Source organism: Notothenia rossii (genome assembly GCF_949606895.1).
Source record: "Notothenia rossii genome assembly, chromosome: 1".
Classification (NCBI taxonomy): Eukaryota; Metazoa; Chordata; class Actinopteri; order Perciformes; family Nototheniidae; genus Notothenia; species Notothenia rossii.
Window position 1 is genome coordinate 13,458,673 of NC_136912.1, and position 24,961 is coordinate 13,483,633.

General features: G+C 45.4%; 1 protein-coding gene across 3 annotated transcripts in view; it reads right to left on the reverse strand.

Moving 5' to 3' along the window:
* znf827 (zinc finger protein 827) overlaps nucleotides 1–24,961 on the reverse strand; it is a 65,652-nt gene that overhangs the window by 25,716 nt on the left and 14,975 nt on the right. For 2 of the 3 annotated variants that reach the window (XM_079646274.1, XM_079646276.1), the window contains exons 2-5: nucleotides 19,387–20,664; nucleotides 16,975–17,147; nucleotides 16,202–16,685; nucleotides 8,065–8,334 (exon numbers count right to left, since the gene is read on the reverse strand). In XM_079646274.1, coding sequence (XP_079502400.1) covers nucleotides 8,065–8,334; nucleotides 16,202–16,685; nucleotides 16,975–17,147; nucleotides 19,387–20,664 — 2,205 coding nt within the window. The remainder of the gene's footprint in view (nucleotides 1–8,064; nucleotides 8,335–16,201; nucleotides 16,686–16,974; nucleotides 17,148–19,386; nucleotides 20,665–24,961) is intronic. The other variant, XM_079646275.1, reaches the window with a different exon arrangement.

A 24,961-nucleotide genomic window follows, 5' to 3' on the forward strand; every position in this document is an offset into this window, starting at 1 on the left:
GAACAATGGCCTGATGGAACAAAAACAAGCCGTTGACTCACTTTTCAAACAAATTCAAGAGGTGAGGCCAAGAGAGCACGCTAAAAATAGTGGGGATGGCATCCGTGAGGAATGTCCCGAGTCGATCCGCAGAATCAAACCCTGGCACTCTCCCCTCTACGCATATTACACAAAACACTAAAGGCCACCATTATAGAAATATTAGAAACTATAAAAAGGAAACTGATGCAGGCTTTATTTTTCTTAAATGGAGAGCTATTACATCGTCAGAAATTGCTTCTCTAAAGTCCTCGGTGGCTTAATATACTTAAATGCGGTCCTACTTTAGGCTATAGTAAGTAGTACACCTGAATGGTGCAGCAGTGTGATTTGGAATAAAGAAATGCTTTGGTAGGGAGGTTGCTACATCTGTTAGCATGTGAACATCCACGGTATCTGATCTCTGGCTGCAGGGATGGCAGGAGGCAGTGTCTCAGTGCGGCGACAAGCAGGAGCAAGACAAAGCAGCGGGGCTGATACAGTGCCGCTGACATGGCGACTCAGCACGATTATGGGATATATGAATTTGGCAGGGCATCGGGAGCAGTGGGAGGGGCACGGGGGAGGTTAGAGGAGCGGGATAAAGAGTAGGGAGGTAACCCTGCGCTAGCCCTGCTGGCCCTCCCTTCACATTCTCCACTCTTCTGCTGAACAAGGCCAGTGTGAGAAACTCAGAGCGGACCTGCAGTACAGTGTGTGTCCACGTGTGAACATGAAACAATCAGTATGTATGCTTCTGGGTTTATGCGGGTGAGTTAAAGTGTGAACTCCCCCTTGCCGCCTCCCTGAGGTTTCCAGGTGTAGCCAGCATGAGGGGGGACACTGACAACCATCAGCCTCACTAATCCTTTAATCAGGTAGCCAGAGTTGGCCAAGAGTAACCTAGGAGAGGCTGATGGAGGGGCAGAGGAGGAGAGAGACGGGGGGGGTGGAGGGGTGATAGTGTTCGGGGGGGGGGGGCACAGCTCTGTAAGGGTCAACAAAGGGACACGCTTGCTTCCTATCATTGGATCACCACAGAGGCTGAGTGGACTGCAGCGCTGCAAAAACACCCACAGTGTCACACAAAAATTCATCCCGAGTACCAACGCACGCCAAACGTACTTGAGCTCTCAGCGTGGGGACAAACATGCGTACAACCCGAAGAGCCATCACCGAGAGGTCACGTGACACAGAGAGAAAAAGATTTGGTCGTAAACACGCTGAAAGAATCACATCAAAACAAAGCAGATCAGAAGTGTACCTGTCACACAATGAAAACGTGGCCTTACTCCCACACTGATAATAGCTATGGCTTTTTGGTCGGGGTCAGGACCTGATGTTCTGAAGCCATAAAAACAGCCCTCCGTCTGTCCGAATACAGCGTGTGTGTGTGTGTGTGTGTGTGTGTGTGTGTGTGTGTGTGTGTGTGTGTGTGTGTGTGTGTGTGTGTGTGTGTGTGTGTAAGTGAGAGAGTGAGACTATGTGTGTGTGTGTTTGTGCCCTTTGTGTCTATGAGTGCATGTGTCATCCCCTCTGGTGCTGAAGCCTCTTTTGTGATACACCAGCTGCCATTAGGCTACAGAAACAGGTCTTGAGGAATGTGTGTGTGTGTGTGTGTGTGTGTGTGTGTGTGTGTGTGTGTGTGTGTGTGTGTGTGTGTGTATTCAGTGTTGCTCCAATTCTTCTGAATATTACTTAAAATATATTGAGTAGTGGTATTTTTACTGATATATTTTAAGAACTATTTAAGTGGGGTTAAACCGGGGGCTTTTATTTTATGTGTGTGTTTTATAGATTTGTGTGATAGTACCATCACAGATAATGAACACGACTATCATTTGATTTATATCGTGACATATCACATGACGTGGTGTGATAAACATTTGAGAAACCAGGCAAACTGACTCAATAAGTAATATTTTATTGCAAATCATAATCATTTTCCTGTTCACAGTTTGTCACAGATATTAGTCTTGCCACAAATTGCAACTTGACGAGCAGGCTTCACAAGTACACATAAAAACATCTCTGTTCTTCTGGCTGTTTGTGTGGTAAATAAGCCATGAACTCGTTTTATTTGGGTTTTACGGTCAGTGCTTAAGATTGATGTGTATGCTTAAACAAATGCCCGTGGTTCCTCTTCATGCAGCACTCCATATGTTTTAGAAACTAATGACAATCTGTTAAATTGCAAGTCAGTCTAAATTAGGAGGTTAAAACGTGTCCAAATGCGACTCTTTAAGTAAAAGGCTGCTAACGAAGCTACTTTCAGCTCCATTTGGTTTGTAATGGCCACCATGTTGCAAATGAACAATGTGTGTGAATGTGGTCTGACTGCCAAGTTACTCTAAATGCACTATACATCCCTTGTTCCCTCTGATGCAGCACTGCTCAAGATTTGAGTCAGAATGAAAGTGACTGGGGTTTATGCGATGTTCTGTTTTTAGTGATCCAACTTTGACCTCAGATGTCTACTTGAATCTGTGTGGACGTGACAACCTCTTTCGCTGAGAATATACGGTAGGGAGGTAGACCCAGGACAGCTTTGTAACTCCACTTAAACAAAAAAGTCACACACCATTAGAGACTTAATGCATGCGAGTCAATTTACTGCACCACTTTGATGCATCGATGGCACAGTAACAAAAACTTGGACAGACAGCCAGACGAAGTAAAGCAAAAAAAAGAAGTCATACTGTGCCAAAATAAGAAGACCCGAGGGTAAGAGAGGAAGGAGGAAAGTGGGATGGGGAAGAAGAGATGGGGGAGGACAGAAGGATGAGGAACGGCTAGAGCCTAAATGACAAGCTCTCCACCTCTCCCCCCCCTTCGCATTATCCTACTATACCCTTCTCGCTGCTCTGTTATTCCACATCTCTCCATCCCTGCCCCCATCCCTCTCTCACTCTCTCTCTTTCTCAATCTCTCTATTCTCCTGCTCTCGAGCCGACCTGCTCAGACAGGGTTCAAGAGTTCATGCGCTTCAAAGGCTGCAGTGTGGAGACTGCATGTCATGTGGGAGCCACAGCAGCCTTGCCTGCAGACTTCACAGACAGCTGCTGCTACAATTGATCCTCGACCAGCTAGCTCTCAGTAGTCTCAGCCCTCCAATCGTTGAAAACTGCAGATACATATGACTCTAGAGCCGCATACATCTGACTCTGGAGCAGCGCGCTTGATAAACAGCCCATAAGGAACCCGATATGGCCTTTATAAAAGTCGTCTTCAAACAAAAAGAAATGTGACACAAGCAGAGCAGATCCAAGGCTAGGAGAGCTTCATTAGGGTCAAGACAAAAGAAGACCGTGTGTAATTCAATCACTTCCACGTATAAAACCACCTACCCGGGAACAAACGCACACAGCGAGGGGCAAAAGGATTCAACTGTGCGTTTCTGTAAATAGAAATATAGGCAGTGATAAAGAGCGGGTGAGACAGGGAAAAACATGTGAAGGTAGGGAGGGTGGGAGTAAGAGAGGTCAGCGAGCGGCCACACCGAGGGGGCATGACGAGGACACCGTCAGAGCACAGCTTAACATAAAGTAATACTGTACACAGTAATCCCAGTGTTGTGGTTTAGAATGGTGAACTGCTTACACTGTCTGCTGTGATAAGCCATATTGAGTAAACAGTGAATCCTTTTATGTGAGGGTTGAGATAAATCAACACAATCACATTAAAACTGTTACAAAAAGAAGGCTTAGATATTTAATGGATATCATGTTTGGATTTAATATATAACTAATACTATTATCAGTGCCCCCCTTTTTTAGTTTTTGGTGCATTCCTTAAATTGCTTGGTGGCGTTTTCTCCTGAAACCAAAAGGAAACTAAGGCCGTTGATATAAATAAAACTATTTGTCATTTTTAATTAATTGAAGATGAAATCATTCTCTTTGTCACATAACAGTTGCTTGACAGTTTGAGCAGTGCTTCGACATGGTGAAAATTGGCTGTTTGGGATATTTTTTAATTGAATAGCTGTAAAAGGGATCATCTTTTCTTTTCAGTGCACCATCATTGAGTTGATGATTAATTCAACCATCATCTTTTGTATTAGAAGTCCGTGGTACACATTGCAAAAATAAAGCTGACTAATGTAAATAAATGCATTTTAAAAACAGAAGACACAAAGAAAATCCCACATTTGCAGCAATTTAAGGAACACTGACATTAAGTCGTCCTGCATCCGTCATCCTAAAGTGCTTTTAGACTTTAGGAAAGCTGTCCACTTTGATTGACTAAATCCCTGCAGCTACCTGAAGGCAGCAGGAGATGTAAAATGAGTGTTTTTATCTGAAACAAGTGCTGCATCAAAGAGCAGAGACATAACATGGCATGATCCACTTTGGTTACCTCGAGGAAACCATGCAGGGTGCAAAAAGTCTGCATACATAAGGCAGGCCTGTTACAACATGGATGGTAGATTGTATATGTTTTGCATGTTGAGACCAACATAAAGATAAGAAATTGCAGAATGAAATCAGGGAATGTTTTTGGCTAAATGTAACAGTGGTATGGCAAGAGTAGAACAAATCCCCCACAAAACTCTCGATGGAGAGTCGAGTATCTGTCAGATTATCCAGCTGACAGTGAGGATATCCACACTGCAGGCTGACAACATGTGGTATGTCAGTCAGTTGTGGCTCCTACAGTAGAGGCAATGTGGAAATCTTTAGAGGGGAGGCCAGGTGGAGTTGGCAAGCTTTGATTACAAACAGTGTTAATTATCACTCAATCAATCAGCTTTGGCCACTGCTGCACGAGCTGCCAATGCTTCTGCAAATCAACCCCCACTTTCTAGCTTTTTACAGCATTCAGCTAATTGCTCTGACGCAGAGACAACATGAAAACATTACAGTTTTCTTATAAAACAATTAGCTTCAACCATCATCACTGTGGACTAAACTGGGAATGAACACCTGTTAATATTACATCTACATAAACCAGATAAAGCTCTGATGCACAGTATATGTTCATTTGTTCCCGCTGGATGTCTAAGAAGGTTGTTTCTTTCTATAAAAAAAATCCACAAAAAGAACGTCATAACCTAAAAGTGTGGCTGTCAGTTTTTCTTTTAAGGTGTTTCGCTCCTTAGCGGTCAAAATGGCTTAATGCAACTTTTATTAGGAATGTAACGAGCAGTGCTGAGGCGAGAGGGCCTTTAAAATGTCCTCAGAGATGGAAGGCCTGTTCCTTAGGAATGAGAAATGAGTTTAAGCAAGTACAAAGTGTGATTTCACACCTATAGTGAGGGTGGCTGCATGGTGAGTGGGTGGCACGGCTGTTACCCACACGATGCCAGTCTGCCAGGGCACCACCTAGGGCCCTGTACCTCCCCTTCCCCCTCCCTCTCCCTTCCTGGGACGCCATGTTCCCCTTGCCCTGCAACACCAATGCCCATCTGCTTGGACACGTTAGCCTCTGGCGCCAGGGACTATTTAGCCCGGCGTAATTAGCCCCCAGACACCAGCAGCCTGGTTTTAAACAGATGTGGGGGAGGTAGCGCTTGCAAGGCGACTCAAAGCGACCGAACAATGTTTGATAAGGAAGAGAAAAAAAAAGGGAAGGAGAGACAAGAGAAGAAGAAGTGACCTAGTTAAAGGGATGATGCAACTCATGTTACAGCAAAATGGGCAGTAATGATGACAGCCCCACTTGCTCGGACTGCCCAATGCCGCGGTTGAGGAAGGACGAGCAGCAGAAATCTAATTAGGCTTTGTCCATTTGCTCTACGACAAGCAAGGATGAGGAAATGAGTGCTTCTTAACAGACAGAAAGCCATGTTCGGAACAAAGAAAAATGCTTAGTCCTAACTCCCCAATGTGATTTCCCTATTCAAGTATCCTCACTGGGTTATTGTGCTCTGCCGCTGACCTTTAAAACAGGGGACAGAGGGAGGTTACTGTGGAGACGCCCTTGAACCTCATGACCGTAATCACACGTGACCGTAACGGCAGTGACCTTTCCCCGGCCGTCTCCTTCCCTCCCCGCCATCTTTTTCTCCTTCCCTTCCCCCCAGGGTCATTTGAGGGTCCAGACTCTTGTCAAGGCTGTCACTCTAGACAGCCCTCTCCATCTACCGCCCCCGCTGTTGCCATGGCAATGGACGGCACTGCGCTCCGAGGACTGTGTGAGGGGGCAGAGGGAGCCAGCGGACGGATGAACGCTGCAGCATCTTTCCCTAACCTAGGTCAACCTTGCAGAGCTGGTGTAAGTGAAGGGTGGGGATAAACGCTGGCCATGATGCTTGGGAACCAAATAAAGTGGCAGGGTAGCATCAGTGCAGGGATTGGAAATGGCAGAAGTGATGCGAGGAAGAGGGTGATGAGACAAAGAACATAGGTGGATGCAGTACAGTGGAGGAATTACACACTGCCCACATCCTCCCAGCTTCTCTCTGATTTAAAACAAAGGCCAGTTCTTAAATGAGTCTTTTCCCCCCCTGTTGTTTTAAAGCAGCGATCATGTCAATGTTCCTCAAACGCACACACAAAAGCAAATGCACACACGCACACGGGGAAATGTGACCTGGGGGCAGGCAGTGGAGCAGCACACGTGAAGTACCACAGAGCTCCCAGCCAGCATGAGTCACTCCGAACACCGGTCAACTCGGAGAGAACAATGGCAACCGGTGTGTGAGGTGTCCGTCAAGCACACACACCGGCACAGGATGAAGAGCCGCGGAGAGTAACACCCCACTGCGCCACCACTTGTGCTTTTTTTTTTTTTAACGGTATGGATGTATATTTGCACAAGCTTGTCACATTGTTATGCTAATCTTTACAATGATGAAAGCAAAGTGGGTTTTTTTTTCTAAAGGAGAGGTAGGTCATGGTATTAGTTGAACTGAAATTTAAAAAATATCGCTTAATTTAGAAAATTGCATACAGTTTGTTATTCAAATAAGGACAAATATGTGTATATCCCTAGGGAAGCCAGCTCTGTTGTTACATACTTCAGCGTGTGTCATCTTGACTGCCTGAGAGATGCACTCCAACAGCCCACAGCGGACTAACACCTGTCCATAATACACTCGAACTTGACCTGGCATTCAGTAGTGATTTTGGAAGTAGGCTAAAAATAAGCTGTGGCTTTATACTTTATTTAGCAGTGACACAGTGTGTGTCGTAATCGAAGAACAATGGTTGAAACAACAACACACAAGCAGCAGCGCACACAAAGTGCTGCAAAATACATGACTAGGTTTGAATCCCTGCCCGAGGACTTGTTACCAACATTCTTGCAGAGTTCAGACCTGAAGCTGTAAAGGCTAAACCACGCAGCATTGGATGATGTCAGAGTGGTCAATGCAGGTTGAGACATGATACGTTTCAAATGTCTTACCGTTAAACTGTTGTGGAAAAAGGGTTGAGTTTCAAGTTCATTATAGTAAGCAGATAGATCTACTGTCCTTTAATAGCTTCCAAGCTGTTGCACAAAACAAAGCTGAACAAAATCCATACGGACTTCTGGTTCACAGACACTAAGACGCATAGACTGGGACTGCGGAGAAGCACCAAGACAAGTAACTTAAATGTCATCACAGAGAACATAAAGCAGCCACCATCTGGAGCAAAGGCCTCAGAGACACATCACCACATATGCTTTCCCCCCCACAGGTATACTTTGCTCACCTTTAAGAAGCCTCCAATTTGAGCTTGTTAAGGTGGAAAACAACAGAACCCTTTTATGGCAGTCAGAGTCATAACCTTTAGCCTAAAGCTAACCTCCAGAGCTGCTATTAGCTGTTCTCAAACTCAAACAGCTGACCAGCACAAGGAACATCAATAACATGGCCTGTTTCTTAGAAATAGTATAGAGGTGACTGTTTAAGTATATTTGCATAAAAAAGGCTCTTATATAAACTTAAATACTGCATATGCACACAATTTCAAGATCAGCTTTCTTAGATTTAGAGGATTCAAGGAACTCTGTAGATTGTTGAATAATAGGTCAGTTTGAGAACCATAAAGTTAATTAGCATCGCCCCCATTTAGATGCACAGATCAACAGTATAGATACATTATGTTCACAGCCTACCTGAGAGCTTCATGAGCAGCTCAGAGGCCACCTTAATGTTGATGTCCTGGTTCAGCAGGTTGTTCTTCGTCATGGGGCTTCCTTCCCTCTGCTTCAGGGACCCCAGCCGCTCTGCTGCCCCCATTGGCCCGTTGTGGCAGAAAGTCGCAGGGAAGCTTGGCTGCACCTGGCTCTGGGACCGGGAGGAGGGCCTGGGGCTCAACGCTTCCTCCGCTTTGGGCTCCTCCTTCATGTGGAATGGAGACTTGAGCGTCTCCCTCTGGTTGGCCGCTGCAGGCAGAAAGCAAACAAATGTAAGGATTGAGAAGAAATGTTGAAAAGTATTTGAGGAGAGCCGGAAGAAAAAGGACAAATTATGTTGTTGGTAGGGTTCGTATGTAAAGTCACCCAAAAAGCTCTTAAGATGCTTCAATACCATCCACAATATCAACAACACAGATTAGAATAAAGTGAAAAAAGTAGGTCGATCTCCCACATTCACTATATAACTCACATTCTGATTACTGCTCCAACTTATTTGGCCATTTTGAATGTGGGTTGACCTTAAAAAGTCTTCCCTTTAATGTGACATACATCTCTAAAGCGTGCATGCACCCAAGGGGCTGTATACCACTCATCCTTCCGCTTGTGTTGGGAATCTTAAATAGATAGCGGTGCCAAGTGAGCAAACAATAACAACTTAAGTTCAGTGCCACAGGGACATTAAATCAAAAGTTCTTATGAGGAGGACACTTATGAAAATGAGTATGTATTTACACAAAATAAAGTAGAATACATAATACATGCACATGTAGATTAAATGGCACAACAAAAGGACCCACAGTGGATTTGTACAGCCCCATCGCCGCAACAGTGGAGTGCTGTGGGACTGTGGGTACAACCTCATGACTGTCCTTCTCTCTCCGTCTTCAGGGCATCCGCATCAAATTCCCAATTCATTTCCCTCCTCTTTTCTCCTTCACACTGCCCCCTCCCTATCCCATTCATTTCTGCACTCTTTATTCTCAGCTCCATTCTACTTTAAGTCTGGTTTCTTTCTCCCGCCTCGGCCCGGACGTCATCTGAATCCTCTTCAGACGTAAGGACATAAAATAACTCCTGTACTTCTAGAGAGAGAGAGATAGCAATCAGCTGACGTCTTATCTGCCATCTCTGCAGCCTAGGTTAGGGAGTGAACTGTCACATGGATCCCTCTGCTCTAAAGTCATCTTCAAGAGAAACTGGGCCACATCTAATCCGCCTTAGATGAATAATTAATAATTAGACATGGAGCAACTTCCGATCGCCGCCAAGAAAAGAACAGCGGGGCTAGCGCCTCTTTGTGTCTCAAAGCACATTCTACTACACTCTGTGCTAAAACGAAGGTTTACAGAAGCAATAGCTTTCTACATTGTGATATTTAAAATGGCTTTAATTGTGAGAATCGCTGCAGAAAATTGATTTAAATAAAAGGTCTTTGCCTGTGCAAAGTGACATGATATCTTCGTTTGATTCAGTGCAACTATGGAAACTGTGGTTTAAGGATATTATTGTAACCTGATGTACAATGAGTGAACCAAGCCACTTATCAGAAACACTTACAGCATTGTACCGTAAGTGCTTCATTACGTGGATTATCTGTTAGCAGAACAATACAGTACTGTTGCAAATATATATATCTTTACAATAGGCATAGTATTGAAATAATTAAAAAAAGTCTTTTAAAAATTATATAAATTGCATAAGAAGGTAGGGAAGCTCTGTCTGGTTATATTCATTAAATACCATTATATAAGTTATGACGTTTTGATTAGATTAGTAGCACCCACAGTAGAAGATGGTGGGGAAGCAGTGTTGATATGAGCGACCATGAATGTAGTTAGTGTGTGTAGAACCTCATCTTCTCTGCAGTGTTGCCCTGTTGTAATTTGCCAAAACAAAGGAGCAACTATGGATGAATAAATATCTGTATATGTGGTGTTGATTTAGATTGCTTCAGACGTGAGTCACGAACAGAGCCGTGTTGCTATAGCAAAGTTTAAGGGGCAGGCCATCACATGTGCAAATGAAAACCAAATGTGGCAAAGGTTGCTTTCTATATTTGTCTTTGTTCATTGTAAAACATACAAGCAAACACCTCAAGAGTTATTTTCCCCCACAGCAGAAAATCTATGTAAGTTATGTTATTCTAAGTAATTGACAGGTATCCTTAAAATCAACTTAATTTGATGATGCTTTAACAGGCAGCTGCCAAGGAGCTACACCTACAGTAGAAGTTAACCTCTGTCATATATAATGTTCAATTATGTTTAAATTCTAAATAAAATGTAGTTATCATTTAAATAAACGTACTTAATGAAGTTTGGTTGTGGCTGAGTCGGGTTCCAACAAACAGATCTCTGTGAACACACTTCATGACCTTTGACACATAAACAGTTTTTAAACATTTGTACACTACTACTACTACTACCTGTCTCTCACACACACACACTCACACGCACATACATACACACAGACACACACAGGGTTCAGATATAAGAGAGGCTATCACTCTTGGGCAGACTGCTGTCCAGTCTCCTCTGGCCCCGGCAGAGATCCTCACCCGACCGTCTCACCTAACATCTCTACCCGCCACAGGCCTGCCGCCCCCTGCCCACATCATCAATCTGTGCCGGCTGCAGCCCCTCTGATTAATGATGATCTACGCCAGAGGGATAGAGGGCCCAGGGACAGGGGGATATGGGGCAGGAAAGGGGACAGGTGCCAGTGTTTTGACCACCTATGCCACACCATGGCGGGGCCGAGGCTGCAGTTCAAGAGAAGGGAGAAGGGAGAAGGGAGAGGTTCAGCGGTGAGGGGGGAGGTGGGGGTTGGTGGTTAGTGACCTTCAAGTTCAGGGGCAGTGGCGCAGGGTCGCACCCGGCACCAGCTGGAAATGTCACACCGTCAGATGTCAGCGGGCAGGCTAAGTATAACCTGGTCAGCACCTGGAAGGACGTCCTCTAATTAGAAGTGTGTTGGGCCATGTCGGATCAGACAGGGACAGCACACTTGGTCACCGCCTTACAACACACATCAAAATACACTATCCCATTAACACACGCAGACACACACTTTTCTACATCTTAGGAATAGTCCACATACTACAGTACGGGGGCCTTGCTGCATTCAAGCCATCCAAAAAAAAATGCTGGGTTGCACATAACCCACTGACAAATACACACTGAACACAAACTTAAGATCCTCAAATTCTTCTCCGCTGTGGCCTCATGAGAACAAAAACAACCTCAGGACGTGTACTCATACACAAAGTCACACCACTCCAGTGACCTTTTGGGTTGTCGCTATAAATAGAGTGTATTTCCACTCAGAATCTATGTTACAGAGCTCAATGAATTATTTAGTAGCCCAATCCGATGGGCAGGTTTTTTTTTTTGTATTCCTCTAAACTGATGGCTCAATATCAGAAAGCCTGAGCACACGACCAACAGTAACACTTCAGCCTGCGATGCCAAGCTCACACTCTCGGCCTTTTGTCCGTCCGATTTTCCCAATCACAATGGCAGTTTCTGGCAGATCATCTTGAGAAGTGAACACAGATCTGTGGCGGCGATGGGCATCTCTGGGTGACTGGGCATTCCTTCTACGGGCGTCCTGTCTGTGTAGGTACGCGGGCCAATTCCAGCTTCCTGTGCGTGATACTGTAAGGTTAGCTCTAGCTCAGGGTTGACGATGCTATCAGTTTGTCTCCATGTTATCACACCCTTCTGACACCTGCCACCAAGGCACCTTTCATCGCCGTTCCCCTGTTTCGCTCCCCTTCACCGTGATTCTCTCTCGCGCCTCATCCGTCTCGCTGCCAGGCGCTTGTCCACTCCGCCTCACCTCTCGCTCCGTGGCCAGGGCTGCCGTCAAATAACTTCATTAGCTTTCCACCTCTGTCATGCCGGCCTGCTCCCCCTCTGACAATTGGCTGCTGTTTTCTCCCGGAGAAAAAAAAGAAGCAGCACAGGGCTACATGGGGCAGGTTGAGAACCCAACAATAGCTGACAGTGTGCTAGACACTGGACAGTGATACTGATGGCTGCAGTGGGGATGTATGGACCAGAGGTCACAGACAAAAGGCCTGCCTGTGTCTGCTCATGCAGAGCTGGAGAGCAAGAGACATGCAGATGAAATCTAGATGTTAAAGTGACAGAAATATAGACCGGACATTTCCAAATTCTACTTTCTGTGTCAACTAAGAGCTGGTGCAACGAAACCAAAGTACCTCTAAACTGGAGGTCTCAACTACTACATTAAAAAGATGTGCATTGGTTTTTTCAAACACAATACCACACAAATAATGTCCAGATATTTGATAATGGGTAAAAGACAGTGGAAAAAAATCTATGTTATCAAAAAAAGATTCAAAGCACTCAAGGTTTGTCATGTACACTGATCAGATTCTGCATGTGCATCACTTTACTGTAACATGCTACATGCTCTCCCAGGAAAAGGATAAATAAGACAACTGCAGAAGCATCATGACAGATGCAACACCTCCTACAACCCCCTGCATGCCAATTATTCACACCCAGCCAGGGTCAACTCGATGTGCCTGTGTCACCGCAGCAGGGGTTTGGGGATGGGGGGAGCCTTTGGAGGATGTGCAGTGCCCACTGTCATTATTAACTCAGGGTCCACTGGGCACAGGGTAGGGGCTGTGCATTTCAAAGTGCCTCAGCGGCTTTCATCTCTGAATCAAAATGTGGATCAGACTAGATAGCTAACGGTTGTGTCAGCATGCAAGGATAGAAATCAAAGGGTATCAGTAGAACACTCAATGGAAAGCAGAGCAACCCAAAAAAAATGATATGCTTATTATGTCAGAGGTCAGGAAGAGTTCGCTGGCTTGTTATGCCTGGGGAACTCAATTTAACTCCCTCTTCCTCTCTCTTCCTCACTTGCTGTCAATTTATCTGTCTCTCTTTTTTATAAACCCCCCCCCGCCACCCTCTCTCCTCCCTCCCTCTCCCAGGCCTTTTGGAATTGAGGCACTGAGACAGCAGTGTAAAAGCAGGAGGGATGAGCTGCTCGTGTACACATTCAATCTGGGTTGGCAGGGAGGTCAAAAGAAATGGAGTCTAGAGGTCCCAAGAGGAACTTCCTCACCTCTCCCTCCCCCTCTGCTCCGTGGCACGGGTAAGTCTCACAAAGATCTGAGCCCAGTTCTTCACAGTTTCATAACCCGGGCCATCTATAACTCCACCCCCAACAAAAGGGAGAACTTTGTGATCAAAGAGGCAGTATTCATTAAAAACCCATCATCATGCATACAAGTTCAACATCCTCTCGTCCTGTCTTTTTATATCCTTCCTCACGCTCCTTGAATGATGCCCTGACTAAGATGTCCGCCACTTGACACTGGACTGACATTGCGAGGAGCCATCTTGGCTCCTCTGGGAGTTGCTTGGGCTTGATTGTGCAGTCTGGGAATGAAGTGCAACTGGCACCCAGGGGGCATCCATTTGGAGCCCGGGCGTGCGAGATCGAGGGGGAGTTAACTAAGCCAGCAGAGTCCCCGTGCATCCTGGCGGGGTCACGGGATTGCGCTGAGGGCGCTAATCATTTCAAATTATGAATTCCTTTTTAATTATGAATTATGCATACATTTTTAATTAATCGAATGTTCCCAGGGTTTTTTTTTCTCCCATCCTCGCTCAAGATCTCAATCTAATTACACAGCATTAAGTGGAAGAGTGGCAGCCGTAGCCTCGACCCCGACGCTGAACCTCGGTCAACCTTTTTCCATCAATCTTGCCATCGTCTCCAAGCTCATCCATTGATAATTTGCAACATTGTGAAATGCATCTAAACACGGTCTGGACATAGTTTACCGTAGAGCAGCATGTTTGTTAAGTTTGTTACAACAATGCTGTATACATCAGATTAATAAAGAACCCAGCAACAAATACAAATGTAATCACAAGTTAACTTCTTTAAATTGTTTCGAGAGATGATTACAAGTATTACTCATTCACCTGTCACCATTTTGACAGTCATAATAAAACCGACACAGGAGAAATATGCCTAGAGGTTATATCTCTGATCAAATGTGAAAAATTAATCCCCCCAACAACTATTGTGGAGGTGCCCTTGAGCAAATGATTCAGTCCCCAACTGCTTCAGTGGAGCTACAGTAATCAGGGCCCAACAGCAGAGGACTGAGGAGGTACTGCCGGGCAGACATCAAGTGGGATTTTAACTGTGCGCAAAAAGGATGAAAACATTCACAGTATTCAACCTTGACTTGAAAAAGAATCTCTGAAATGTTAGAAGCATGTAATATCATTTGGATATTTTAATGATATTTTTCAAGATTATACAATGTAGTTACAAAGGAGACTATTTATTCGGCAGATTTGAACATAGTGTAAATGCTCTGATTTGGGTCATTACTTTAGTGCTGCTCAGTGGTTCTTCAGTTGATTATTATGGGGAAACATATCCCCATTGGCGGCCCTTAGCTAAGCATTGTGTAGTGGCAAGAAGACAAAGAAGCACTATTTAGCAAATGTAAGAAAAAAAAGCTACATTTTAGAATGTCTCAGTCTACTGAATCACTGAAACACTGTTACTATGCTAAGAATGTTTTCTCCTTTCTTTCGTCCAACACACCTTCATTATACACTACACAGAAGTGGCAGGACACAAGGTGTGCCTAATGTGATTTTCAACCTAATTATACAGTATATAAATAGATATATATAGACAGTATGCGTTTTGCAAGACTACACACTTAGCCCCCTTTTCGTCATGTAGGTGTCCCCAGTTACTGTATATGATGAACAGTCAGAGTGCTTGGTGCACATGATCCAACTTTAACATAAATGTTGCTTTTGACAAAAATATGTGTGTCTGTTTAAAGTTTCAATGCTCAGCAGATTTCTAGGAATCTCATAATTATTTTAAATGGGTTTTTTCTGAGAGCTACATTTAATCAATGTGAAAATAACCGTATCTGTTTGGTCAAATATACAGTATAACTTGTTTTCCTCATGTCAGAATCATAAGGACAAGTTTTGAATTCTTTGAGTGTTGCCCTAACAAGTTTAAAAGGCATGTGGTACTTGTGAAAAGGCTAAAAGTCCATGGCCTCCTTTTCTACAATACTCATGGGAGAGACACTGAAACCAAGGTTGTGAAAAACCCTGTGTACAAGTGAAGGCATCCCTGATATCCACCATGATAGTCTGAGAAACAACAGCTCAAAAGTATGTGCCTGAGAGTAAGACCCATGCAGCTTTGGCACATGTTGTATAAACTATATTGAATTCACTGTGGAAAGGATTATTCCAGCAGGATTTGACTTTTTTTCCCTCTTAATGCCCATAAAACGTCAAATCTCATTCAAGTTTTTTGATCGTGTCAAAAGCTAAAACTGTCGATTCACTAAAGGTTTGAACGAAGTCTCATTTTAGGCTCTCATTGTTTTAAAATCCATTTAAAAAACGGCTCACAGAGAGAGAGACTGCGGCCTTGACCTGAAACGATAAACATAAAACTGTTTACACTTCTTAAGAATGTTATTTCTGGTGACAGTGAAGAATCAAAACAAAACTTATGGCAAAGGGGAGACAACATCTAGCTCGAGATCTGAAAATATGTCTTCACGTTAAAGTCGGGAAGAAGAGAAAATACTTTTTATAAAAGTGAGACTGCAATGACTGGAGTTATAAAGTCAAGTTGAGAAAATGGTACAAGAAAAAAAAAAAAATGGATTAAAGGAGTCAGGCTAGAAGTTTCTTTATCAACACTGAATTTCAATGTTTTACTCAAAATGATATTGCATTTTCTTCTACTTTGAAATAATATATATTTTTTCGTACTTTCAGTTGTGTACATTTGACCGGCAAACCAACTGAATTGTTTTAAAACGTGAATATTTGATATTTCCTTGGTTTTCTGTGATATGGAACTGCCTGCTTTTTACTTTTGGACTGTTTGAACAAAACAAGACATTTCCAGATGCCATCAATTGCACTGCAAATTGATGACGGACATTATTTAGCTATTTTCTGACATTTTAGTAGATCAATTATTAATGTAATTAAGCATTAGTTTCAAGCCTAGAGACAACTGCATTTCTTACTTTATGAAAGAAAATGTAGCTAACCTGAAAGCTTCATAAGCAGGTCAGTGGCCGTCTTGGTAGTGATGTCAGGGCTGAAGATGGAGGCTATGGTTGGACCACTAGGACTGGATCTGAGCCCAACCCCGACAAGGTCCAGGGAGTTGGCACTGCTGATGGGACGGTCCCTGCACATGCTGAAGGGGGAGAGCACGGACAGATCTCTCTCCTGCGGCTCCTCCTTGATGTGGACGTGATTGGACGAGGCCTCGAGCGAAGGGGACGCCTGCTGCCGAGAGTCTGAGTGCAGCGGCGACATCTCCGTCCCTCTGAGGTCTGCGGAGCCGCTGTCACCCATCAGGGAGCCCTCGCCCTCCGTGTCCGTGGTGAGCTCTTCTTTCACCTTCACGTCTGTGCGGGGGAAGTGCTGGTGGCAGCGCATGTGAAGCTTCAGGCTGAAGTGACGGGAGGAGGTGAAGGGGCAGAGTTCACACTGAAACGTCTCACCCCGGTCCTGGTGCTGATGTACCTGGGAAAGGGGGCAGGTGTATGTGTCAAATCCCTTTCTTTTTCTCTGGCACCACAGGAGGAACGGACCCTTGGCTTAATTTCACTTTATCTACAACAAACATGCAGTAGGCTTTAATTATGCCATGTAGAGGATATATTATACATGTAACTAAAGCATGCATACCCTTTAATGTTAACAATTATAGTCCAAGAGCCATAATAGCCACTAATTAAACATGATGTGGTGGGGGGGGGGGGGGGACAGGTGATGCAGGGGCATAAGATGAAGCAAATATAGATCATCTTACCTTCATGTGGGACTTGAGATTGTCTTTGCGAGCGCAGCGGAAGGGACACAAGGGACACTGGTGGCTTTTCAAGCCTGTGTGGATCACCATGTGTCTCTTCCAGTAGCTCTTGCGTTTGATGACTAGTCCACACACAGGACACTGGAACGGTTTGCCACCATCCTCAGGAGAGCCTTCAGGACACAAAGCAACATTGTTAAGAGTAGGGTCATTAGGAGTTTAGTGTGTGGAGATACGCGCAATGTTGCCGAAATGCCGTTTTGTTAATGTGTAGAAATGAAAAACATGCCTTTACAAATACAGACTAGAATACTCACGGATCTGGAAGAGACAACTACCCCTCACCTAATTATGACAACTATCAAGGGAAATGCCAGCTGGAGGCAATGGAACAATGGAAGTAAAAACTGAAGCATGTTTTAGTATCTCGATTATTGTTGTTGGCTTCATATCCGGCATCCATTACTGTTTAATTGGTCTTATTAGAAAGAGGCATGATTGCATTACAAATTCTACAAGGGACTGTCAGGATGGCTTCATAAGTATTCCAGTGCCGTTCCTTGAAAAACATCTGGTAATCAGTGTTTGGTGAAATTACTGTGCTCAGCCATTCATTGACCTGAGGTGTAAAACCTCGAGACTGCCTATTTGCAACAATAAACCGCCATCTGCGGCCCAACCTCTCCAAGCACAGCAGAGAACACAATGCAGAAAGGACTTCTGCTTATTCTGAGCTGAGCTGAGGGAAGCGGAAATAAAACAGGAGAGGAAATGTGCGTGATTTTAGTACCTTTATCTTTGTACTTAACTCTTCTGTTCCCATCACAACCATGTTTTTTAGAAAAAAGGGAAAAAGCTTTCTGTAGATATTTAAAGTGCAGAGCATGCCCGTGAAAAAGAGTTTTATAGTAGAACTGGCAAGCGACGTCAATAAAACAAGATATGACAGTCAATAGTCAAGGTCACATTTTTCAGTCTGGCGACCAAACAACTACCTGCATTTTTACAGCGCTGCTCGACCTTGACGGCTCGCGGGTTAGAGCAGACCCCCTCTTTAGCATGCAGATCACAGAATATTACATCGACTGCCTCATCTGTCTGAAGTCAATTTGATCCAGCCATTTTAGATTTGGTGGGGTTGCGTTGCGACACAATCCGTCAAAAGTGCCCATCCATCTCCCTGAAAACATTCTATTCTCCCTAAAGGCTACTTAGCAAGAGCCTGCACTTTCAAGCTTTCCATCTCCCTGTGCAAGAGTGAGAACTTGGTGTGCACCCTTGTTTGGTCATGTGTCTAGTACACACTTAGAGAATATACTGCATGGCCATTTGTGAGTAACTGAGAGAGAGCATAAGGGGAAGAGAGAGGAGTGTGTGTGTGTGTGTGTGTGTGTGTGTGTGTGTGTGTGTGTGTGTGTGTGTACGCATCTGTATCCAGTCAGTGGAAAATATGATGTGTTTGGCCTTAAGTCTGCTGTGCTGATCAGTGCAGAGGGCTCTGGTTAGGGGGGTGAAGCCAGGAGGAGGCTGCCGAGATGGATATGGACTCCAAGGCTCCCCACTGTGCAGTGCACACACTGACGGCCCCCTTTTGGCAGCGAGCACATCCGAGCACAAACGAGCTGGTCTGGGAAGGCAGTGAGGTCTCAGTCGGCGCCCCCCGTCGAGCCCACAGACCATTTCCCAGACTAGAAGGCCAGCCAGGGCTATTTTCTTTCGCCTGTGCTCTCTGCTCGACTGACAGTGAAGCTGAGGCTACACTACACTACTCGCTACTTCAGCGCCAGTGAGGCGAGAACAAAACCATTGCCAAACGAGAGACAACATGTCATGGCAGTTCAGGATTGTGCTTTTTCTGAGAGTATTTCCGGCGACAAGTAAAGCCGATCCCACAATGACAGAGATTTGATCCCTTTGAAGTTGTGCTTCAATTGCAATATTAGTATCAATTTATAAGTACAAACTGTTTTAATTTGTGTGTCATGACATGAGGTGTAATTCTTTGGTAAATGCTGAAAGGGAAAAAGTATAATGATACAGGAGACAGTGCTTTTGAAATTCATGTGAACGAGACAGAGACGACGGTTGAACGATGAAAACTTTCCATTATCAAATTCAGATGAAATGATCATGAACTTCACAGCCTGTCCTTTCTATACAGACATAAGGTCACTTTATTTAATGGTAACAACCTTTGTTGAGCTAATACAAAGTATTTTAGTGTAAAGTAACTCTCCCTCACCAAGAAACAAAACGTATTTTCACAAGTTAAATATACAAAATGTGTATCTAACCCGTGCTGAACTCCAATAATCTTCTTATCAGTGAAGGTGCGACCATTCATTTTGTATGTGTCGTAGACATTACTATGCATATAGTAATTGCTATTCATTTATGATTAATTAAGATTACCTGTTTGGCTGTTGGGTTTGCCTCTGCTATTTGGAGTAGAGGGTAACAGCATGTCCATGGTCTGCGTGGGGGTGGAGGGAGCGGTAGAATTGTGGTTCTTGTCCAGCAGGGGCTTCACATCCTCTTGGAGGACCCCAGCAGTCGCCAAGGAGGAACTGTCCTTCTTCTCTGCCAGCAGGTTTCCCGCCGCCCTGGCTGCCACCTCTTTGAGCAAGGCAGCAGAGGAGGTCATTGACACGAGAGACAGAAAGGAGCTGGCTGAGGATTGGTGGTCAGTCGCAGCGCTGGTCGTTGACGAGGCTTGGCTCCGCTCGCTGACTTTCTTGGAAAGGGCAGCGAGGGTGGAGCTAGCCGACTGTGGGCTGAACGGAGAGTTGAAGGCATCAAAGCGCACCACATCGTCCCCTCGGCCACCCCCTCCCAGGGTGGGTACTCCAGACGAGGCCGATGTGGAGGAGGAGGAAGAATTCGTAGACGAGGCGGCTACGGCATTCTTGTCTTGAAGTACAGCGTTTGCTGCTGCTTTTAACTTCTGGATGGCAGAGTCCGGCGACAGGCTGGAGCCGCAGGGCGTGGAGCAGCTGGCCGGCGGCCACTTATCTGCAACACCTGCCCATACAAAGCCACTGCCATTGCTAGGGGTGATAGAGTTAAAGGGATCGAGGGGCTCTTGTTTAATGTTGCTGAGTGAGGGTGCCAAGGAGGCTGGGGAGGCTGAGCCGCTGTTGTTGTTGTTATTGGCCAGTTTTCGGGCAAGAGCACTTAGCTGCTGGGCATGGTGGGAAGAGGGTGAGAGGGTCAAAGGTGGAACTAGACCTATTGGAGGAGACTCCCCCCCAGCACCCCCCCTGGATGACCGCCCCAGGAGCTCCCCAGTGTCAAGTTTCAGCGACCCGGCCTCTAGGAGGCGCCGTAGGTTGCTGCTGAGGGGTTTCCCCAGGGCGCGAGACGCTGCCTCACCGTACAGAGATGATACCACGGAGGAGAGTGTGTCCTGGGCCGAGAATGCACTTCCATCCAGTCCGAGAAGTTCCAAAGAGGCACGATGGACGGGTGTGGGGCAACCCAGTGAGCTCTCACCTCCGCAGGTATCGTGGTCCCCGGACCCGCTGCTGACTCCAGGCCGTTCATCAGGAGACGAGCCCCTGGCCATGAGGAGCTCATCCTGCGTGTCTCCGTAGGACGACGACTCTGAGCGCGTGTCAGAAGCATTCCCAAACCAGCCTTCCTCCTCCACTGGACCGTCATCAGGGCCCCCTTCCTCGTTGCTGTCCACATCTGGAAGAGGGGAGAAAACACAATTTACCAGAGGGCACAGACATAAATGCTGTGAAAGTATTGGTACGAAGATATCACCATGATGCTCGAGAGAACCATTTGAGTAGGCAAACACTGGAGTATCCTAAATATGATTTGTGATCATCAAACACTTATTACTAAGGAGAAGCGTTAGTCATAGCCTCTGGATAAACAGTTTTTGGCAGTGGAATATTATTTTTTTTACTATAAACCGTTATTATTTCCCATCCTTGCTCGTCTGGTGCTGGTGTTGCAGATAAATTGGTCATCTGTACTATGTGGAAGCTTGATTGGGATTTGAACATTTATAGAAACGCAATTACCTTCCCCATACCAACCTGATAAAAATACACTTCATTGCTCAGAAAGGAAAGGAAAGGAGACTATTAAAAAGGAACACAGATTCAACCTCTCTTTTCACACAATGGCAGCTTTCCACAAGGCGCATACAAGATGTTTGAGTAATTTAGATTTTTCTGTCCTTTTTTTAACCATATTTTTCCCACCCTTGGTCTGGAAGAGTCTAGTAAAGGGGTTACCATGACAACGGGTCCTTCTGGGAGGCTAGACAGCAAAGATTAGGGTAATGGAGGTTACAGAACTAGATTAATATTCATGAGCCTGCAGATACCACCGGGGAGCCAATAAGGATAGGGTTAAGGTCACCAAGGGTCATTAATATACACTTCATGTATCAATATTCATAAGAAAAACATTACAGCTTGCCAGACAAGGGCGAACAAAGAAAAGTGAATATTCCTGATACATATTAACAAACCTCCATAAGAATATGTCAAACGCACAGAGCCTGGGCAAAACAAAATGTCAAAATTGACTTCTTTTTTTTAACCTCCTCTTTGCGTTACTGTACACAACATCCCAAGACATCTGATAAGTAGAAACTGACTGAAGAATATAATTGAAATGTCTCACACACCAATATAGAGTACAACACACACACACACACACACACACACACACACACACACACACACACACACACACACACACACACACACACACACACACACACACACACACACACACACACACACACACACACACACACACACACACACACACACACACACACACACACACACACACACACACACACACACACACACACACACACACACACACACACACACACACACACACACACACACACACACACACACACACACACGCCGTCTTCACCCTCGTGACCCTGAGCCTGGTGGGTCTGCTCTCTGTTTACAGGCAAAGGCAAACTGTTGCCAGGCAACCCAGCCCAGCGACCTGTTGGGATCATTAGAGTCGGCTGACATCTGGCCAGCGTGGCCTGGCCCACAAAGGTGACCACTATCACAACCAACCATAACTGCTACTCTCCTGCTGCAACAGATATCAAACGGGCTTACACACTTCTAGACAAGTTCTCGTGTTTCACACACATACGTCTTACATTTCTTCAGTAACACCATAACCAAACGCTGACAGGAAATGTCAGATGCCAAAAACCAAGGCAACGGATTATGTTAGAATATTGGCCTTAGGGCTCTCCAGCCTTTCTATGAACCCATGTCTAATAGACTTCACCTACACAAACAACGCAAGATGTAAAAGGCTGATGAGCATAGATGCTTGACCCTTCGCATTTCTCATTACTGTTTAAAAGGCGAATGAAAACATCTTAATGTGCCAATTGTGAGCCCAATTTTCCAATGCTCCTTGAAGCCATTTTTCCACCTGAGTAGGGTTAACAGGAATAAAAGAGAGGAGGAAAGAGCCTGTGAGTCATGCAGGGCAGGGCTTGACCTATTTCCATGTGACATGCGAAAAGCAGCAAGAGCCACTAATGGCTGTAATGTGGTTAGAGGGAAATCACTAGATTGCTGACCTAAGGTCCCAGCTTTGTGGCTGAACTCTCTTGCTTCCTAGGTTCACTCTGAAACCTCAGGGTTAGGTGCAGCTGAACGCAACACTACACCACTCTGCTTCTGTCAGAGTGCTACAGTGCACTAATGCACTCCACTACCATGGCTTTGTGTGTCACAGACGAGCCACCCCGCGTGGGCGCAATGACATTTCCCAAGGTCACGGTCTCCGGCCTAATCTCTAAGGGGGGTTCGTCTGAGCTCTGTTCTCACAACTGCCGCTGTATACCCACCACAGGCACGGGGGCAAACAAATGCACGTGCATACATACATTTAGACCGCAAACCCACAGCAGAGAATGTATTTAATGCCGAAGTCTTCCCCCCACAGCATTTCTGAAACACACTCAACGGCTTTGCCTCCAATACAGCGGCTGGCTCTGCGACAGTGACTGCAAACACCCAAAGTGATGGCGGCGAGCGTCTGCCACTGAAAGGGGACCATTTAGTGGTGTAATGGCGGGGATGACTTGCATGTTGAGACAAACAGCTGCGGGGTGCTCAGCAGTCTGGATCTGTTATCACTCACACACGGGTGATTCAGTGGTGCAGCGGCGGGGGGGGTTCTCTCTGGTCCACTGAGATGTATAGCACCACCACATTATAGACAAAGAGAGCCATAACAAGTCAAAGTGCAAGCTGAGGCTACATAAAGAAAAGGCTGTGAGGCCGGCTAGAACAAATTGCTTGAGCTTGAACAGAGTTGTACATTGAGCAGCTTAAATATTTTGATGTCGCACCTCTGTGACTTATAGTGGAAAACCTGAGTGTTATGTTAACCGGTCACAAAAAAAAAAGGGATAGCCTGTAACTACAGCTTATAAAACAGTTGGAGTTTACAGGTAGTGCACGTGTTCATGTTTCAACACGCGGTGCTGTAAACAATCTCCATTTGTGAACTTGGCAGGATTATTTTGGCCATTGTTTTTCTAGGTCAGAGAAGGGTGTGTGTGTGTGTGTGTGTGTGTGTGTGTGTGTGTGTGTGTGTGTGTGTGTGTGTGTGTGTGTACATGGGTGTTTAGTACGGGAGTCACAGATTTTCCTTGTCAAACAGAACGATGGCTGGTAGTCCGAGAGAAGAAGGAGAGAAGAGCAAGGGGACTGGAGTAAAGGTAGGTCAGGAGGTCACCCAGCACATGACTTGTGTGAGGCTGCTGACTAACATATTCCCTCTCTCTCTCTCTTTCCCAGACACACACATATACATATACACACACACAGCTATTCTGTGACTTAGCCAGGCATGACAATTGGCCTCACTGACCCCAGGCTTAAACAGGGTAGAGGGAGAGGAGACGGGAAGGCGGAGGAAGGAAGGGACAGATAAAGGGATGGTTAGAGGAGGGGTTGATTTGGCAGGGCAGGATAGAAGAGGAGGCCATTAGCCGATTAAGGCTGGACAGGGGTGCATCAATACTGTGCCGATGTCAAAATGAGAGTCATGCCCACGAGCTAATACAGCAATGAGTAGGAGAAGCAAAGGGAGAGGGAGCACGAGCTCGAGAGAAGCAGTGCAGGTCAGGGAATCAAAGAGATTGCTGAGCAGCACAAAGCCATAAAAAAAGAAATAACATTAAAGACTGCCACAACATACCAAGACTAAAGCCATCACATCTACGCCGGCAAAATGATTAGTCTTAACATCTTTTGTGCTATGACTGGGAGGGGGAGATGGTGGTGGGTGTCTGTCTTTGGGGGTGGGTTAAGGAGGTAGAGCAGGGGGTGAGGACATAGGAAGGGGTATGGATGCAGTGAGGAAGGAGCCACGGCGGTAATTAAGTGTCCGGCTGGGCCCTGGCGGGGGTTGCCACGGCCGCGGGCTATGCTAATGAGCACGCCCGGCGGTCAGGACTGCCTTATTAGCGCCTGCTGGACAATATGGTGGGAGAGACGCTCTACTGGCGGGCTCACTTCTCTGCAAATGACTAACAGTCCTCCCGAGGAAGGAGGTAATTCCATTAATTGGGACACACTGGATCAGGATCGCTTCCCTTTTCCATAATCTCTCACTAGCTTGATCCCTTTCACACCAACATGTTTTTTTCCCTGTATATCCCTCCCTTCATCTCTTACAGTCTTTTTCCTGTCTCCTAAACTGGGAATAATATAATGTTAAAAATAAATAAAGCGCAGATGCTCGAAATAAATCCAGCTGGTTGTGTGGGAGCTAGCAGACATATAGCCCCCCCTTCCTATTAAATGATACACCATCAATCTGTTAAATACTTTCTTTTGCAGCAGCGACATGATAATTGCTCCGAAGTTTATCCATGATGGAATTGCCATTAGGAAGTTGATGAAACTTGAAAACCAACAAGTGCATGGAAATGTCATACAATGAAGCAGGTAACTTGTTT